Source organism: Triturus cristatus, chromosome 4_2 (genome assembly GCF_964204655.1).
Source record: "Triturus cristatus chromosome 4_2, aTriCri1.1, whole genome shotgun sequence".
NCBI classification, from domain to species: domain Eukaryota; kingdom Metazoa; phylum Chordata; class Amphibia; order Caudata; family Salamandridae; genus Triturus; species Triturus cristatus.
Genome location: NC_140586.1, coordinates 230,287,326 through 230,307,509, shown reverse-complemented (window position 1 = coordinate 230,307,509; position 20,184 = coordinate 230,287,326). Strand labels below are relative to the sequence as shown.

The 20,184-nt window shown below is 47.5% G+C and overlaps 1 protein-coding gene across 1 annotated transcript in view; it reads right to left on the bottom strand.

Moving 5' to 3' along the window:
* The window catches only part of NCF4 (neutrophil cytosolic factor 4), an 80,423-nt gene that overhangs the window by 28,698 nt on the left and 31,541 nt on the right, over positions 1–20,184 (bottom strand). Inside the window, exons 5-8 of the mRNA XM_085601330.1 lie at positions 9,031–9,161; positions 8,260–8,308; positions 7,225–7,323; positions 2,247–2,377 (exon numbers count right to left, since the gene is read on the bottom strand). Of these exons, the coding sequence (XP_085457456.1) occupies positions 2,247–2,377; positions 7,225–7,323; positions 8,260–8,308; positions 9,031–9,161 (410 nt within the window). The remainder of the gene's footprint in view (positions 1–2,246; positions 2,378–7,224; positions 7,324–8,259; positions 8,309–9,030; positions 9,162–20,184) is intronic.

The following is a 20,184-nucleotide window of genomic DNA, read 5'->3' as shown; positions in this document are numbered from 1 at the left end:
CCCCTTTTCCATAGGAAAACCGCAACATTCTATTTGGAATAACTTTGGCGCCGGTCGACGAATCCTCGTGAATTTCTCAAAATAGGTGGGGCGCTACGCTCCGCTCCTACCCTGAAAGTCTCGGGAGGATTCGTCAAGCGGGGGCTGAGATAAAAGGGGGGTCCCAAAACGCGTTTTTCCCATGCATTTTTCCATAGGACCTTTAGACAGGGCTACAGCCCGAACGGCTGAACAGAATTACTTGAAATTTGGCAGAGAGGTAGTCCTCAGGTCAAGGAAGTGCCTTTTGTAGGTTTGGTGTAAATCTGTTCAGTAGATTCTTAGAAAACAGCCTTTAAATCAATATATATATCTGAGCCAGCTTACGGTACGCTTACCGTAAGCTTACCGTACGCGTACGGTGGCGTGCGCGAGCGCGATTCTGATTGGCTCTTAGATCTTAGTAAACATTCGAATCGGCCGAAACCAGGAAGCGGCGGCCGCCATTTTCTCTCTCGCACTGAGAGTTAGGTTGTAAAATAAAGCCAAACAACATGTAAAGGGGCTGTTTAGACAGCTCCCACACACAAAGCCATGTTGAGGGAGTCCCCAAAGACCCCCCAAGGCCAAAAATGCAATTTATATTTTTTCGCTAATTTCGCCGATTACGCTTACCGTACGCGTACGGTAAAAAATGTAAAAAAAAAAACACTATCCACACTCTCCCCACCCCCTGTGCTTTTGGAGGCCGCAGGCCACCAAATGTTCAGGGCTTATTAGAGGTATGGAAAACCACAATATTTTAAACAAAAATAATAAAAGAAAAAATTATCCACACTCTCTCCACCCAGGAAAATTACGAAAAATTAAAATATTACCTTTCAAAACGAAGTGCATCATATGTCCTCCATGTGCGCACGGTGCGCGAAGCGCATCATGCGTACATGGCCCATCTAGCGTAACGTGGGCACGCGGTGCGCTACGCGCACCGCGTGCCCACCGTGCGTGCACGGCACTAACTGCGTAAAGTGGGCACGCGGTGCGCGAAGCGCACCGCGTGCTTACTGTGCGCGCACGGTGCGCGAAGCGCACCGTGCGCGCACGGAACGAACTGCGTTAAGTGGGCGCGCACGCCACGAATGGTGTAAAGTAACTTAGCATTTAAAAAACCGTACAAATTCACTGAAAAAACCATAGGTTTCACACACGTTATAGTTAGGAATTAGCATTTAAAAAACCTTGCAAATTCACTGAAAAAACCATAGGTTTCACACATGTTATAGTTAGCGGAAATTTTACTGATAAAAAACCAGTGAAATTCCCCCGTTATAGTTAGTGCAGGCAACTATAACTCACGCGACCGCAATCTTCTGCTGATGACATATGTGTCTTTATGAAAAAAAAATATTTGTAATATATGTATAGCTAAAAATGTATGGAAGAAGACATGGGCAAATAAGTGTCTAAATACAGTATTAGCATCAGCAGAAGATTGCGGTCGCGTGAGTTATAGTTGCCTGCACTAACTATAACGGGGGAATTTCACTGGTTTTTTATCAGTAAAATTTCCGCTAACTATAACATGTGTGAAACCTATGGTTTTTTCAGTGAATATATATATATATATATATATATATATATATATATATTAAATACACAAATTAGCTCTACATACAGCAACACCTGAAAGTCTGAATTTCGGACTATCTATTCTTACATGCACCTATGGAACTTTATGCAATACTATTTTACATCTCTTTGTTATTTTCCTTGTACATGTATAGCCTTTCTGTGTTATGTATCTATATATTTATTTCTTTGCTCCAAAAAAAACCCTTTAACTCCCTCCAATGCACTACTCTATATCTCATCCTATACCTCTCTCAATAAATCCTCAACCTCCACACTGACTGATCCCAAACCTCATTCTACTACTGTGATCTCCCTAAGACCCTTTCCTAACTCTTCCTTACTCTATCATTCCTTGATCACCCCAAGCCTCGTTATACTAATATGATCTCCTAAATAACAATTTCTAGACTCTTCCCTCCTCTATCCTTCCTTTATCCTACTCATTCAGACTCACATGTGCACATTTCAAGATAACAATTTTAATTTTTCTATGCATCAGGGGTAGTAAGCGCTACATAAATAAAATGACAGTTACTTTGCCTGTGTACTGTTAGAGGAATCTAAATGTGTGAACGTTGTACATGCAGCAGCCTTCTTTCCCTATACTCTAACTGGCACACTGCCCCCTTTATCACCTGATCTCACAGCGATCTTCTCGGTGCAGGTAGCAGCGCAGCCAGCTGATGGTGACGATCTTATCCGGTAGATCTTTGATGATCCTTATATAGGACTGTGGGAAAATCCCTGTGATGTCGTGGACGGTTCCCTGGCAACGAAAGGATATGTCAAGAGGAAAAGATGAAGACTGAGTTACATCTGCGGATTTGTGCTCATTTGTCATTGCTGGAATGGTGGAAAATGCTACAGGCCTGTACTGAGATGCACTGACAGAGCAAACTAAGGATGTCGATGCTGGCAGGAGTGTTGCTGGCCGGGGTTTATGTGCATGCAGAGCTATGGAAAAGAGACAGCGCTCGAACAGCCGGAAGTCTGCAGGTCAGGAATAAGGTGCATTGAATGAGAGGTCTGTAGGTCCCTCCGCTTCCTGCAAGTTTTCATGTTCTTATCCACGCCCAACACTCACCGCACCAACAGCACCCAACACCCCAGTCTCATCCTCACACAGTCCTGCAACCACCCACCCGACATTCCACGCTTGCATACATGTTCCTCAACACCTGCTATCTTATCAAACACATCACAGAGATTGGGGACCTGCTGAACGACAATGCCCTGTGCATGCTTTTCCTCAAGGAAATCTGGCTGAACCCTGCATTGGCACCTGACATCGCCACAGTCATCCCCCTCCATCTCCCTAACTACAAGATTGCCAGACAAGACAGACTTCACAAGGCCATAGGTAGAGTTACCATCATTCTCAAGAACACCACCAGCTGCACCACATCCAGGTATGCATCATTTTCTAACATGCAACACGTGTAATGTAGGCTCAGTGTCACAGCTAACGTCACTCTAAGTGGCACTCTCATCTACTAACCACCAGGACAGCACCAACTTTACCGATACCATCACCGACTTCGTAGCACCAGGTACCCTTGATGCTAGCATTTTTATCCTACTCCGAGACCTGAAGTTCCACCTGGAAGACCATGCTGACCACAACTCAAGAGCACTCATTGAAGACATTAGAAGCATGGGCCTCACTCAATGAGTAAAGGTACCTATCCACGTCTCCAGACACCTCCTGCACCCTATTTGTACTAACATCAGCAACATCTGAGGAGATGAGCCCACACCAGTCCTGGACAGATCACACCCATATCAACTTCAACATCTCTGTCCTGGTCCAATGCACACGCACCACCACAAGACCAACCCCAAAAACTGGGACAGCATCACTGACTAGGACTGGAACACCGCTCTCAACACCCACCACCCGAAAACATCAACAGCATCCCCAAAGCCATCAAGAATTTCAACAATTAGATCACCTCCTGTGCCGACTCCCTGCCCCTCCTCACCCCACCCCCTCAAACACAGCACAACAAGATCCAGATCCTAGGCCAGTTTTTACGTGGAGGAACTCGGACTGATGAACCGCCACTGCAAACAACAGGAGCTCAAATGGAGAATGAGCCAGGACATTGCAGACAGGAGCACATTCAAATTTTCCCTACTAACAAATGATCCGAACCACCAATCGTGCCGCTCTGGCAGACAGCATCAGTGTCCAAAAGAAGCAAAGCAATGTTCACCACTGTGAAAGATTTCACCTCACCATCTTCCACCACCAACTCAACCACCCCCTCAACCATCCCCTCGCAGGACCTCTGCAACAAAATCACTACCATTTAGAGCAACCTTTACCCGCAACCAAACCTGACAGACCTAACCAAACATCTCCTGATCTTATCCAAAGAAGCAAAGCTAACCACATGGCCCAACATCACCCCAGAAGAAAATGTTGCCCCCAGGCAGTCCATCCAATCAGGGGCTCCATCGGACCCCTACTCCCGCCATGTCTACTCTGGAAGACTGCAACCCATCAGCGTCATGCTGACACCTATTCTGAACTGCTCCACCTCTTCCATGACCTTCCCAGATGCTTGGAAACATGAAACTGCCCTTCCATTGCTGAAGAATCCCTCTGCAAATCCTTCAACGCTCACCAAATACAGACCGCTCTCCCTACTTGCAATTCCTGACAAGGCCTTAGAGAAAATCATCAACAGACACTTAATCGAACACCTCAATGACCACCAACTAACTACTTGACACCACTCAGTCTGGTTTCAAACCCAACCACAGCACGGAAACTGCCCTCAGCATTGCCACGGATGACATCCAAATGACTCTGAACAGAGGAAAAATGGTGGGCCTTATCCTCCTGGACCTTTCTGCAGGATTTGATATAGTCTCCCACCCCAACCTAATCCAATGCCTATACGACATCGGAATTCTAGGAAATGCACTCTGATGGAGCTGCTCCTTCCTGACTGGAAGGACCCAGTCAGTCAGTAAGCCTGGCACTGTACACCTTGGATGCCTGAGAACTCATCTGCTGAATTCTGCAAGGATTCTCCCTAAGCCCGTCGCTCTTCAACACACAAATTATCCCTCTTTTTTTTTTAAAACATATTTTATTGATTTTTCATACAGCAACATCATATGTAAAAAGAGGCTGCACATTGTTACAATATATGTACTCAACATATCGTATACAATTTCTTCACTTTGACAAGAGTCTCTATACAATTCCTGACAGCCTCTTACATATCTTGAATGACATTGTATTATGTCTCGTATCTAATAAGGACTGTTCCTGGTTACATTTCCATATGACATTATTGCTCATGAACATCCTTTAGAAATCAGCCAGCATATGTCATTTGTAGTACAAAAAAAGTCAAACAAATACATCTTGACATGTTTCATCTAACGTACTATAACAAACTACCCCCTCCCTCCCTCTTCCCACATGCCCGGCAATCACTTCCCATCACCTACTTATTCACATGCTCCTACCGTGCACTCGCTTGCATAATTTCTGTATTGGCGCGCTTATCCTCAACCCATCTTGTCCTGTAATAGATAATGCTGATATCGTATGTATGTGCGGTGGTTTACTTCAGTTTGGGGTTTGGGTATATACAGCCATATCCCCTCAGTACGATTGTATATCAATCGTGGCATATTCCTCCATTACGGCATTCCAATCCATAGACATCGGTGTCTCTCGTAAACCCCTATGTTCTTCTCTCTTCAATTCAACCCCTTCCGCCTTACCCCACCTAATCATTTCTGCATGCCAGTCCTGTAGAGATGGCGCTCTATTAGCTTTCCACCGTGTTGTAATGTTCCTCTTGGCTAACAGAAGCGCACGATTAGCAAACTTAACAAGTGGGTTACCCTTCTTACCGCGTGGCCCCAGTCCTAATATACAGTACTCCAGTGAGTCATTATTTTGCATTGGGGCAATATCCTCCAACATTTAGCACGCAGACGCCCTTGGGCAATCCCATATTATGTGTATTAGTCCTGCGTCAGGGGCGTGGCAGCGCGGGCACATATCCCCCGTACCCGGGAACATGGTGCTTAGTCTGCGTGGGGTCAGGTAAGCTCTATGCACCAGCATCAGTTGGATAAATTTAAATTTGGGATTACGAGACACTTTTTTAGGAATCTCCAGTATGATGTCCCAGTCACATAAATTATCCCTCTAGCCAGCATCATCCACTCTCATGATAGCAACGTCCTCTCCTACTCCAATGACACGCAACTCTTTCTCTCCCTCACGGACAGCACGCCCTGTACCCAGATCAAGTTCAATGCCTACATGACTGAAATTGCCCACTGGATAAAGACCAACTGTCTAAAGCTGAACACAGACAAGACTGCAATCATGGTCTTCGGTAACAGCACATCACTGTGGGACTCAACTTGGTGGCCACCAGAGCTAGGACCACCAATGCCTACAACCTCCGGATCATCACTGATGGCAAACTTGACATGACCTCCCAAGTCACCGCCTCTTGCTTCCATACCCTAAAGATGCTGAGGAAGATATTCAAGTGGCTCCCAATCAGCACCCAGGAAGCCGTCATGCATGCCCTGATCAATAGCAAGCTGGACTACGGGAACACCCTCTATGTCGGGATCAGCCAAACAACTCACCAGAATGCTGTAGATCATTCAGTACTCGGCATGCAAAATCAGTCTCAAACTCCCACGTCGCACTCACATCACCACACCTGAAGGAGCTCCACTGACTCCCCATTCAGAAACTAGCACAATTCAACGCCTCGCCCACACTTTCAAGGCACTGTATAACGCTAGCTCAGCATACCTCAACAATCTCATCTGCTTTCACAAACCTTCCAGCCACCTCCACTTGTCTGGACTCCTACTTGCACAAATCCCACCCATATGGAAAATCAGGTCTGGCGGTTGAGTCTTCTCCTACATCGTTACTAAAGCATGGAAAGACCTGCCGCTACACATAAGAGCCTCCCCCTTACTTCTTGAATTCCGCAAGAAGTTGAAGACATGGGTTTTTGAGTAGTCCCACTAGGCTCTGGGTATGCCTAGGCACACATCTGCTCATCGCCAGGATACCTTCCCGGGTGGTAGTGCGCTCTACAAATCTGCATAGCATAACGTAACAATGTTTGATTAGCGGGCAAGCTACAGGTTAGGATTGAGATGCATTAGCAGAGCTGTGTGTGCATTTCCCAAAAAATAGGGTGTGGAAGGTCAGCAAAGAGGTGCACTGTCAGAGCTGTGTTATGGTCTCAGTGTTGGAGTGACAAAGGGGTAATGCTGATAGTGTGCTGAGGTGATTTAGCACCACAGTGTGTGTGTGCCAGTAATAGAATAGCAAGGTTGCTGCATGAAAAATTAGCTTTATTGACAGAACAACTTGTAAGTCTTGGCACTGAGATAACAGGGGGTGCTGCAGGTCAGGAATGAGGTGCACTGACAGAGCTATGTGTGTCTCATTGTTCATTGGCAGAGGATCATGCCAGTTAGAGTATATTTTCAGAGTGGTATGCTGATGCTAATACTGCATCTGCAGCAGGTGCTTGGTGTTGGGGTTGAGTGCCCCAACAGAGCTCTGTCCCAGATACCCACACCCTCCGGTCTCCTCCTCACCTCCAGCCATTCCTTATTGATCCTGCTCAGCAGATACACCAAGTCTCCTTTGCTGAAGCTCAGCTCCATCTTGTGGTTTCCCATGAAGTCATAGAGGGCCTGGCACAACATAAATAGCAAAATCAGGTGGGGAAAATTTGAATATTCAGAACAATGTGTTACTGACACTAAAGAAGGGCATTCAGTGGTGGATGGAGACATCTCTGGGGTATATGAAGAGATCTCAAGGACTATGAGGACACTTTAAAATGTAAGTATAGAGATCTTGGGTTATGCAAAGAGAGCTTGTGTGAGGTGCAGTGAGATCTCAAAAGGGTGTATGCAGAGACATCCCAAGGTATGGTCAGAGAGATATCATGGTGTACTTGGAGAGTCCCAGTTGTGTGAAGATTTTTGAGGGTGTGCCTCCAGAAATCTCAGTGCATGTGTAGGGAGATCTCAGAGGATGCGTTGAGTGGCCTTAGGATATGCAAGGAGATCTCCTGTGCGGTGCAGAGACATCTCAAAGAGCATGTGCCTGAGACATCCCACGGTGTGTTTAGAGAGATCTCAGGATGTGCTTGGAAAGAGCTGAGAGTGTGCCTGCAGAAGTCTCGGCGCATGTGCAGACAGATCTCAGTGGATGTGTCAAGAGACCTCAAGGCATGTGTAGGGAGATCTCAGTATATGTGGATATATCCGGAAGGATATGCAGAGAAATATCAAGGGGAAAGTGTTGAGATCGCAAGGGACTGTGAAAAGGACTTGTGGTGTTTGTAGAGAGAGACGAAGGTTTGTTCAGAAAAATCATGTGGCAAGAGATCTCAAGCATGAAGATTTAACAGGGATGTGCAGAGAGATCTGTGGTGGAGGAGTGAGATCTCGCAGATGGGTCTCATGAGAGATGGAGAGATCTCAGAGATGGTGGAGACATCTCAGTGATGGGCGTACAGGCTTGAAGGAATGGGGTGGGGGGGATCTCCACTGATGTGTGGCGAGGAAGCAACATCATAGGATGCATTATCTGTAGACCATTTAACAAGTGGAGGTGCCTACCTCTGCCCTTGGTCTCTCCGAGTTAGGGATCAGGGCTGAATCGCTCCTCCTGTGGGCAAGAGAAGGAACCATCTTTAATGGCCAATAGAAAAGGAGGATAGAGACGGATGGAGCAGAGGTGAAAAAACGAGGGGCTCAAAGTGAGAAGAGTGTGAGATAGGAGAGGAGAAAATAGTTAAATGGAGAGAAAAGAGCCAGACACAAAAATAAAGTTAGACAAGGAAAAATATGCTAGAGAAAGAGAGCTAGTAAAAAGAAAAGTGTAAGAATGAAAGCATGGAGAGAAGAGTGGCGAGAGAAGACAGTGCTAGACAGAGAAAGTGGAAAGAACGAGAATGAGGGGGAAAAATGAGAGGATGGTGTGGGATACTAAAAGAGAAAGCAAGAAAAAGCTGAGTGACAAAACATAGGATTGTAAAAGAGAAACGAGTAAAAGAGAGATGGGAGTCAGAAATGCAGAGAAGCAGGGTATCGATGAATGTAGAGAGAAGATACTGCTAAAGAGAGAATAGTGAAATAGAAAGAAAAACAGAGTGAGAGAATGGAAGAGGTTTTACGGAGAGAGAAAGTGGGAGATGGAGACAAAAGATACTGAGAAATACTGGATAGTGAAAGAGGGAAAGACGAGTGAGAAGGTATCAGCAATATCGACACTTAGGGATAAAGAGAGAGTGATAAAGAGAAGAAACAGAGTGCAAGAGTCGGACAGAATGAGAGAAAGACAACAGAGAGAAATTTTTAAAGAGACCACAACAGGAGTCTGGCACCAACACTTTGCGGGTGGGAGGGCGCAGTCTGCGCAGGCGCCCGCTGGGCATTGTTTCCTGGTCGTCAGTGGTCTGATAGAAGAATAGCCGCACATCCTTGTCTAGTAGAACCCAGGTGGGGAGAGAGAGGAGGCTCTGCAGAGGAGACACAAGAGAATGATACAGGGAGAACTGGGAAGTGGACAGATATGAGGATACAAAGTGTGCATCGCTGTGTACGTTTGAGACAACTAATGGCTCCATGATTCAGACAGCACTGTTCCAAACCACCTGGTTGCTGAGCATTTGCCACAGTAACATCCACTCCAGTTAATGTGACGGCAACCAAGGGATGCCAGAATTCTTTGTGCTCCTGGGTCAGACATGTCATGCAGGACTCCACAAATGCGAGCACCTATTTCTAAGTTTAAAAAAAAAATATTGAAGGAAATTACACATTTCTGCACGGCCACCCCTTATATTTCACCTTCTGCTGGACTGTATATTTTTTCTGGTGTTAGACCTCTGTATACCTTAACTCTAACTAGTGGTAAAATGGCTCTGCTCCCCCTTAAAACAAGGTTGAATTGGCATGTCCTTAATTGGTATATTTGACTTGTATATATGTCTTTAGTATACGGTACAAAATGTACTGACGGCCTGTGAGTTAAATGTCACTGTTGAATTGCCGCACCTATTGTGCCATCCCATATAGTGACAGCGTAAAACATGCCTTCAGGCCTACTATTGTAGCCGAACTGTGGCACTTTAAGCACTGCAACTCATCCTGTCGAACTAAAAGGGAGATCAAAACCTCAATTTTAAATATGAATAAGTCACCCCTGTGCAGGCCTTGTAGTCTGCAAGACAGGGTGCACAGTATTTGGAAGGTAAAACAATTCTAAGGAAAATGGGTAGCCAAAACAGTTTTTGTGTATTCACTGTCTTACCTGGAAAACACTTCTTGGTTCTACCAGATTTCTGAGTCTGGGTTGATAGGGGTACAGTGACTTATTCAAACTGGGCTTTGGTACATTCCTCACCCCATCTCTGTGCAATATTGTGCTATGCACGGCCGAAGCCAGGGCCAGCCATATCTTGGAATAACGAGGCCATAACTCCTCCCCTGTGATAATCAGGCGGTGCCATTTTGCCTTCACTGATCAGTCATCCTTATGAAGTTGATAAAGACTCTGTCAAAAGATTAGGCACTAGATACACCTGACCTACGGGTGCACAGGTCTTTGGGACATACGGCATTTGATTATATGTATGTATCTAGATGTGGGTATTTCTTTGTGCAAATGTGTATAATGGCTATGGTTGTTTAAATATATAAATGTTCTTTGGGTCTGTTTGACAATTGATAACTCTATTCTTGACGTGTTTGTGGGTCACTGCATAGGTTTCATATGGGTGGTTTTATTGGATGCCGGTGGGTCTCTGTTCTGTTTGTCTGTCACAGTACGTAAATATTGTCACGGCTATTTTGTCTACAGGTGCTTCACTGTTGAGGTGTTAAGGAAAAGCGAAAAATTTAAATAAATTGAACAAAATAGTTATAAAAATGCACTGATTAATTGGCTTCGGGTGCAGCACTTGGTGGTCTGAGTTTATGCAATACAACTTTGAAACTCTGTGTTGTCTTCCTTCTACATGTATACCTTTTCTGTTTGGTTATGTACCTGTATGTTTTCTGCTTTACTCCTACTGTAGAACAAATAAAAAAAAATAATAAAACCTTTGACTCTCTCAAATGCTCTACTCTGTCTCATCCTACACCTCTCTCAATATATCCTCTACCTCCACTCCCTGACTCATCTCAAACTTCATTCTACTACTAAGATCTCCAAAATAACCCCTTCTGGACTCTTCCTCCTCTATCCTCCCTTGTCTCACCCCAAGCCTTATTTTACTATTATGATCTCCCAAAACAACTCTCTAAATGTATTTATTTCGTGTTTTATAGAGCCTGAATGTGACCCGTTAGGGTGTCAGGGCGCTTTACAGGGTTAACAAGTTGTTTACAAAATTCGGAATAGGCGATATAACAAGCTATTACAAAGAGTAGGGATAGGTGATCATGCGTACACTTGGGGGGGAAAACAATTTATTTACAACGTTTGGAACAGGCAATCAAGAGAACACGTTGCAGAGATAACAAGCTATTTACAGGGAGTAGGAATAGGCGATCATGGTTACCCTAGAGGGAGATAAAGCAGACGTTAGCGGGAGCACAGGAGGACTGTATAACCCCAGCCTCTGCCCAATAAAGTGACAATGAAGTAAGAATGATGCAAAAAGATTAGCAAACGACCATGATACAAGAACGCAAGGTTACAGCAAGATATCAAGACCCGCATACATGGGTACAGTTCAAGTAAGGAGCAAAAGCAAATTGCTAGGCCGCTGAGCTGTATATGTACAGATTCTTCCTTCATGAATCTCTCCTTTGACTCATCCCAAACCTCAATTTCCTACTAGGATCTCCTTAATCCCTTTCTAGAGAGACTTCCCTCCTTCATTTCTCCTTTACGCACCCCAAACCTCACCTTACAACTATTATTTCCCAAATAAACACTTTCTAAGCACTTCCCTCTTCTATCCCTCCATTATCTTATTCAATCCAACTAACAGACCTGCATGTCCACCATTCAAATTAACTCCTATTTCCCTATACTAATCCACCACTAATCCTTTTTAGGTCGAGGACTACCGGTCTGCCGAAAGGCAGAACCGGAAGTCGGAGATTTTATGACTTGGAGAAGAGGGGCTTTAACCCGCCCCTCTTCTCCCCTGTTCTCCATTGGCTGGCCTCATAAATGCTGGCCAGCCACTGGAGAAGAGGTCAGTCACTCCGATTAGGCCCCGTCCTTTTCGGATCGGGGGGCGTGTTTTTTGCGAGAAGTCTCAAGGAGGAGACAACAGCAAAACACGCCCCCGAATCTGAAAAGGACGCTGCTCTGCCTCGGAGAAAGGCGGTGGTGTGCTTTTAACATTATTAACCTTTGACGATGGCCAAATAGCTCATCCGGCGGAATTAATAAACATGCAAATTTCCGTCTGCTTTTGTTAACGGACTGGCAGGCTCTCGACAATAAATATTTCATGCCCTTCCCGCACGCCCCTGGGTGCCCAGTCTCGCCGCATCCTCTGGGCCATTAGTTTCGAAGCTGTCTCTCAGGGGCCACCTTAACCCCCCTCATATGGTCTGTTTTTAGTCATTTAGGATGTTTGACCTTTAAGTCGCGTTTCTTTAAAAATAGAGTCAACAGAACTGGGGGTTCTTCCCTGCTGCCATGGAGGCTCAGTAGCTGAATGCCTGGAGACTGGCACGGCCTTGGGGGGATGGAGCCTGCAGCAATACTTGGTGGCACAGCAGACGCTTTTTTACCTGCAACGCTGATTTGCAGCTTGCTTCTCTTACGCAGTTTCCCCACGCTATTCCCGTTCTTTCTATGCGCTATTACACTGTGTAATTATAGCACCTGCTATCCACAGCGCTCTGAATGACAGCAGTGCGCTACGAAGCGCTTTATGCAAAATGACTTAGTACTATTTTGACTTTGGAAGAGTGGGCCTGGCATGTAAACACGCACGTGATTCAGGCTGCAGAAACACCTGTGGTGCTCGGCTGGGGCCCCTGGCTGGCCCGTCACCTGCAGCAGGGAGAGCCAAGCGCTGCGGAGGGCCCGGGCTCTGATGGGAGCAGACAGCCACCCGACAGGAGCTGGCGTGTGCCTGATCGAGGGGGACAAAAGCCCTGGGAACCGGCGGACACGGCGGCAATTATTCCTCCACGCTGAGGGCGGATTAGAGCGCTGGAAAGAAGCATATGTTTGGCCCGGGGCTACACCGCCCCCCGGCTGGGCTGAGAGAAAGGAAGAGAGGGGCCGAGCAGCCTCGAACAACTGCAGCAGGGGCTGACTCCCCCATAAAACGGCTAATGGGGATCAGGAGAGGGGGCAAGGGTCACGCCGCTCAGAGAGGGGACGTGGGTGATAAATATAAATGGGGGTGCGGGCGGGGCTTCCCACAGCGCACCTTGAGCTCTGTGGGCTCAGCCTGTAATGCGAGGGCTCCGCCATGAATATATGTGTCCCAAAAGATGCCGCATGGATCCGCACTCTGCGGGGAGCCCCGGGGAACAATGGGACCCAGCCCCCCCAAAACCCAGCCAATAAAGAAACCTTTCACGCTGTAATTACTTTCAGAAAGACAAATGAGTGTCAGCTTCCGCGCTGCGGTCCAGAAAAATAGGCCTTGGCGTTTTTTGTAACAAAAAACAAGGCTAAGTAAGGCGTGTGTAATGCTGGGATTTTTATAGACACTCGTTCCTGTAGTAATGCCAGAATACGAATAATTTTAATTTAAAAGTAATCTCTGGGAGATGTCGGGCAAACTGTACACGTACCAAGGGCTTTAATATCCAAAGGGTTCTTTCTCTGTTATTTCTCTCAGCTGTAGACAGGAAACGATAGAGATCTCTGCTTCACAAGGCCCTTAGAATAATACCAAAATAAACACTTTTGAAATGAATGTGCAAAGAGTGTGTCCTGGGGTCTGCCGGCTGCCCCGGTACCCTGGGGCTGCAGCTGGAGTCGAGTGAGGGATTTTGTGCACAGGTTTTCCTTGTAACTTTTTCTAGAGGTTTCGTTGGGCCTAGCTGCCTGGGGTGGAAGGCTCAGGCCTGAACGCCTCCACCAGTCCCCACCATCAGTGGCGTAGCAAGGGTGTCACGGGCCCTACGGCACATGCCCTATGTAACAGGATACTGTAACAATCAGAACTCAGTATGCCTCCGAACCCTCTGGGGCCCGGTGCCACTGCACCTGCTGCACCCTAGATAGCTACGCCCCTGCCCACAAGGCTGACCGGGACAGAGTGGTACTGTGTGTGCAAGACAGCTTCAGGGCGTCTCTCATGAGGGGCTGCGATTCTTTCACACCTTGTTGGGCCGGCTTCCAATAAACGATAGCGCTTCTTTGGCTAAAGTCAAGCACCTCTCTCGAGCACGGATCAACTCGGCAAGTTTGCAGTTGGGCAGCTGCGCTCTACGTCCGTTTCCCTTCTGATTCTCTTCCCTTCTCTCTCGCTCACACTCCCCTCTCTCTTACCCACTTTCATCTCTCCCTTTCTCCGCATCACTCTCCCAAACGCCTGCTAAGCATATTCTGTTTGCTGTTTCTCCTTTGAACTCTCTCTTTCTCTCCTGCTTTCTTATTCGCCTTCTGTTTTCTTTCTCTGCCCCACTGACTGTCCATCTCTCTCGCTCTCTCCCGCCCTTCCTCTCTGATTCGCTCGCGGTCTCTTTCTCGCTTCGAGCCTGCCACCTCTCTCCCGCGCTTTCTCTCCTGTTGCTCTGTCTCGCACTTAACCTCGCACTCAGGCCATTTTACGCTGTCGTCCTCTCGTTGCCCGTGGCAGGCTTTGTCTCGCTCCCTCTCTCTCAGGTCTGTTTATCGCTGTCTCCTTCCTCTTTCCCTCTCACTGCTCTTCCTTTTGTATGCTATCTTTATCCATTCACCTCTCCTCCCACTCCTGTGGTCCCACCTGAGGGGACACTAGTACACCGCGTGCCCTTGTGTTTCTTAGAGAGCCCCCGTTTGTAATCCATGAGCAGACACGTTTGTCCCCAGCCTCCTGCAAACGTTTGAGAGGGTAAAAAAAAATACAGGGTCCTGGGGCTGCGTGAGAGGGCCAAACTACAGTGCACTGGGTGGGGCTGGGTGAGAGGACCCAGGGGCTGCGTGAGAAGGTCACTACAGTGTACTGGAGCTGCGTGACAGGGTCAAACTACACTACAGGGTACTGGAGCTGCGTCAGAAGGTCAAACTTTCAGTGTACTTGGGCTGCGTGAGAGGACACAGGGACTGCGTGAGAGGGTAAAAGTGCAGGGTACTGGAGCTGCGTCTGGTGAAACGCTTACAAAACTACGAACATTTTTCTATAGATTCATGTTGTAGTCCATTCCCCAAGCAAGGCCTCTCTTCACGCCTAGAAGGACCTGCCCTCTAAGCGCTACTAAAAATGTTTGCAAAAAGGCAGACACACCGCTCAGCCCGTGTGTGTGGGGGGGGGGGGGGGGGAGGGGGAGGGGGGGGGGGTTGGAAGGACGGTCACTATAAGCAGCTCAGAAGTTATTGTCCAGAGAGACTCTTTCTATGCAAGGAGGTGTAAATGCTGCACCCTGCCCCCAAGAGCTGTCCCAAAAATATTTAGTCTAGTCTGGCACTTTCCGTGGAAAAGCCTCTCGCAGCAGCTCTGCCTGCTGTGGCTTGGGGGTGGGGGTCGTTAATGGTAAAATATTAGGGGAATTAACCCCTTTGTTCGCTTTGGTCTGCTTCTGAAACACAGCCCTGTGCTTAAGAGTCACAAGATAGACGCTTAGCCCCAAATCACCGGGAAATAATACGAAATACACACACCTCATTCTCAACACACACGCCCAGGAGAAATCCCATTGCAACATTCAGCGGCAATATACATGACACATGGACCGCCATCCAAGAATGCAAACGATACGCAAACATTCACACGCACACGTCACAGAATATACGGCAAAATTTTATCACAATGACACGATCTACACAGAGCGGAAATCACCAGAGATAAACTACACTCGTCACCAACAGGATAGAATCACCATGACCGTCACCACGAAACACGAACTTCTCACTGAAGAATACATATAAAAGGCACGCGTCATTACCGAATAAACATTACAAACACATGTAATCACTAAATAATAAAAATGACTCGCACATCTTCGTCTCGAAATATGTTGCGCACACGCATCATCAATACCCAGACAACATATAACCGTCACCATCAAAAGAAAACCAACAAGCATTTACAATGCAACGGTGTCGGCATTGTTAAAGTTAGAGCTATTGGCATTGCTCATGACAATGCCGTTTCTTTAAATGTTTTAAAAACAAAAACATAAACAAAAATAATGTCATGAGCAATGCCAATAGCTCTACCTTTACCAATGCCGAGACCGTTGCATTGTAAATGCTTGTTGAATTCTGGAGTAGCATGCTACTCCCCGAAAAGCGCTTCGATCCCTCTTCAGGGGTAGTAACCTCTATGTAAATATAATTACTTGTGGCTGAATTTCCTCAATGAGAATTCTCATTATGGAGGTTCTTCCATGACTGCAGAGCCTCAGTTTCGACTGCGGAGACACCTTGTGAATTGGAACCTCAGAGTCCAGGTTTAGTGTGACCACAGACTTTTGCCATCTTGAAAATGCCCAAAGAGAGTATAGTTGGCCCCAGTAACTTTTACCCTGTTGGTTAGGGGATGCCCAGGAGTCATTCCCTTCCACTAAATGTGGCACTTTCAGGCACCCACTTCAGATTAATCCTGGACCTGAGGAAGATCAGAAGAGGAGTCAACCTGCTGTCTGTGACCATGGAGAAGCCCTGGACCTTCTCAATCACGCACCCAAGGCAAAGAAGTGGACTCTAAGGGTCATGAAGCTGACCACACGTTAAAGCTTCAAGGACACAACACGCTACAAGAGAACTCTTCCTGCAACTGCATTGCTGATTTAGTGGCAAGTAGATTTGAATTGGGCCCTGCTGTTGGCTTCTGCCCGACACCTTTTAAGTCACTAAGTTCCTCTAGAAGGTAAAATCTTTGACCAGGACAAACCTAATTTTTGCATCCGACCTGCACTTCACTGTGGTCATCGTCAGATTGCTCCTAGATCCGTGTAAGTCCCAATCTCATTGATTATCATAAGCACTTTAGGCTTCTTGACCCTATTCTTTATTTAAAACTTTAAAAACTCATATGTCTGGTTCACTTTATTGGATTTGTGTAGTTTTTGGTGTCATTTTGTTTTTACATTTTACGCCACTTTTCTAATTTGGTTGTGGATTTTTATTGTTCTACATTTCGCCGTTACAGTAGTTTTGGCACTGAATAAATACTTTACACATTGCCTGCTCTAAGTTTAGCTTGTCTGCCCTGTGCCATAGCTACCAGGGGAATGAGCTCAGGTTTATTTAGTGACTTACAAGGCTCACCCTGACAAGGGTTGTGATTATTCCTTGAGGTGGGTAATAGGGCCCCCAAACAATAATCCATTTTATTATATCCACTTAGCTGCATGGCAAAGGGTATGGCTCTGACAGGCTCTGACACCACCTTAGCCCAAATTGGTCTTACACAGGGTAGATGACGGGCTTCTTGCAGAGTCTAGCAAAGGGCGACACACGATATTCTCCCTGTGGCAATTGTAGCTTTAGTAGTCACTGGGCTGGCATCACTGTAGCCATAAAAAGTGGGTGCAGTGGATGCATAGCCCTGGTCCCTTCATGATAATAAATAGAATCCCCTTAGGGATAAGGGAAAGTCCCACTGTGCACAGCTGTGTGGTGCAGGGAACTGCGAGTTACAAGGTGCACAAACTCCCTTGTTATATACATGCGCCCTATTCACTTTACTTCCTTTATCATTGAATGGTATTTTTATACATTTTCTCTACAGATTGTTCATTATGTTGAATATGTTAAATATCATTCCCTGATGAAGGATCCTTCCTGGGCCGAAATGCGGTGGGGTTAGCGTGAATTGCACAGTAGTTGTTGATAACCAATGAAATGGAGTATTTATAAACACATTGCTCTGGGTGCCATCTACAACTTTTTCAATGAGTTTGAATAAAGAGGCACCAAAAGAAGAAATGTTAGCGCTTGTATTGTTTATTATAGACAACACTCTAAGGCTAATGACCAGACGGACCAGAAGGGGAGAGATGTGGCGTAATTTCCTGAGCTGCCCACTAAGGAGCTGGTGGGAACCAGGTTCGAGTCTCGTCGTCAACATCCTGTGATTTTGGGCAAATCAGTTAATCTCCCCGTGCCTATTATTCAGCGCCTTGAGACCCTCATGGGTGAGTGTTTCTGCGCTTTACAAATCCTGGATTATTAGGGATTGAGGCAATCCCACGGCTGTGCATAGGAAGCGACCCCCTATTGCTAAGTGGATAGCTAGTGCTTATAGCCACAATAGTTCTGCAGGGCAGAAGATATTCCACAAACTTTGTAGAAAGGAGCATTCCCAATAAAAGCTTTGATGGCAACTGGAGCTTGAAAATAGGTCCTTTTAAAGAACCAGAGATACGACTTGATTGTCAAGGCAGCTCCCTGGTGGATGTCCTGAGTGTCAGTCAGAGAAGGAAGGGCGTCGCTGCTGACTGGTCAGATGACCTGCAGACTGGGAACAGAGAGGGGGGGCCGTATCCCCCACGCTCCCTACCGCTGGCCAGAACCACAAAGACCGAGGGGAAGCTTCGGCAGTGTCGGCACTCTTTTAAGTTGGCACAAAATAACTTAAATAACTTCACCCCCTGTGGTGTACTCCTCCACAGGAAAGGATTCCCAGAACTAAATGCACTGTGCGAATAAAGTCTTGGAGCAAACAGCATAAATGCCGCCGACCACGGCCCCCGCAGGGGGCCACTACAGCGGTCGGCGCCCTAGTGCCACCGGTCACCCCTCCCCACCCCCTCCCTCCTCGTGCCGGCCGGAAGTGACGCCTGGCCCCTGTGGGGAAGGGGAGGCTATTTAGCCTTCCCCCACCCTCCTGGCGACCTCTTTGTCGCCCACCACGCCACATTCATCACTGAGGGATCTGTAGGGGTATAATTCCCATAAGGGATGGTGGGCAGGGGCAAGAGTCGCCCCTTGCCCATGGTCACGCGCTGTCAGCTAGGAGCACTCCTGTGCACCAGGTTTAGCATACAGAGGGGACTGTCCAAAGGTTAAGTAAAACCCTTCTCGCCATAATGGCCAAAGCAGGCAGGCGGGTGGGGGAGTGGTCACCTAGCAAGTCGGCTGCTATCCCAGAGATGGGCACGCAGGTTCAGGCACACCCGGTGCGGAGGGCGGCAGCTAGGTGAGATCATCAATTTGATGGGGCTTTGCGAGCCTGGGTGCCGGCATCCTCCCGCCCAGATTTGTGAAGAGGTGTAACTTTCCCGCAGGGGGGCGAATAGTTCTTGGCACATCTTCACAGGCCCAACGGGTCCTTTATTTTAGCAGACCCTATCCGACCCAGGATAGCATTTAGGGCTGGGGGGACATAGATGGGGCCATCTACAACACCAGGAGCTATAGCTCACTGGTAAGTCGTGTGCCTGTGGTTGTAAAGGATCTCACAGGACAAGGGTTTGAGTCCCGCTAGCGCTGTCAAATTGTCATAAGGTGGCGTAATTTCAAACTCCTCTTTCTGCAGTGATGGTTCCCTTCCAGCTAGTTGCAGGAAGCCCTAGACAGGAGAGGTTGCAGGTAAGACTATAGTGGGTTGGTGGGGGGCCCTGGCTGCGACGGTGAGCCGCCTCCAGGGCTGTGGCGGAGTTACAGGGTGATCTGGAAGCATGCCGGTACAAAGGGTACCTCTGCGCGGCATCATAGGGGGTGCCTGAGCCAAAACCGAGGAGCCTCAGGGGAGGGTCCCGGAAGCCGTGTTGGCGCCCCACTAGTCCTGCGGGCGGTTGTGGGCCTGAACAACCGGGGGTTTGCTAAGCGACGCTCCGCCCCGAGAGGGGGGACCTGAGTAGAAGTTACCAACGGCACGTGATCGTAGAAAGAATCACATGGATGGCAGCAACGGCGGACATCGCTCCCGCGCTGCCCGGCTCAACAGGCGGCCCAGTTGGTTGCCTGCCCTTGGATCGCCCGCAAAATAACCCACCCATTACATATTCTGGATTATGTAATAAACCTGCAGCAATTTTACCCAACTCAACAGTCTCTGTGTGTGTTATTTGGGTATGCATGTTGGGGGAGGGGGGACAGAGGGGTGCCCCTGGAGGTACTAGAGCTGAGAGCCTACGGTGTAAGAATCTTCCTCAAAATGTCTGGTGATCTCTGGGCAGCTGTGGAGAGATCCGAGCGAAGTCGGGGAAGATCTAAAGGTCTCAAGGATTGTTGAAAAAGATCTTGTGATGTGTGTCTGTCCAGCCCGCAGCTGTACAGCAGACCTGGGTATATTCTGTCTGTTGTCCCTGTCCAGGCGCGGATCGCGAAATGTTGGTGCCCACATTAATGAGAGCGGCCAAACGCGAACTCTTCAAGGCACTGCAAGGCCAGCTGACCCACAGGGGGCCCGCGTCGTTCCACGAGGGCAGGATCCAGAGTGACTTTCAGAATACCCACAGAAC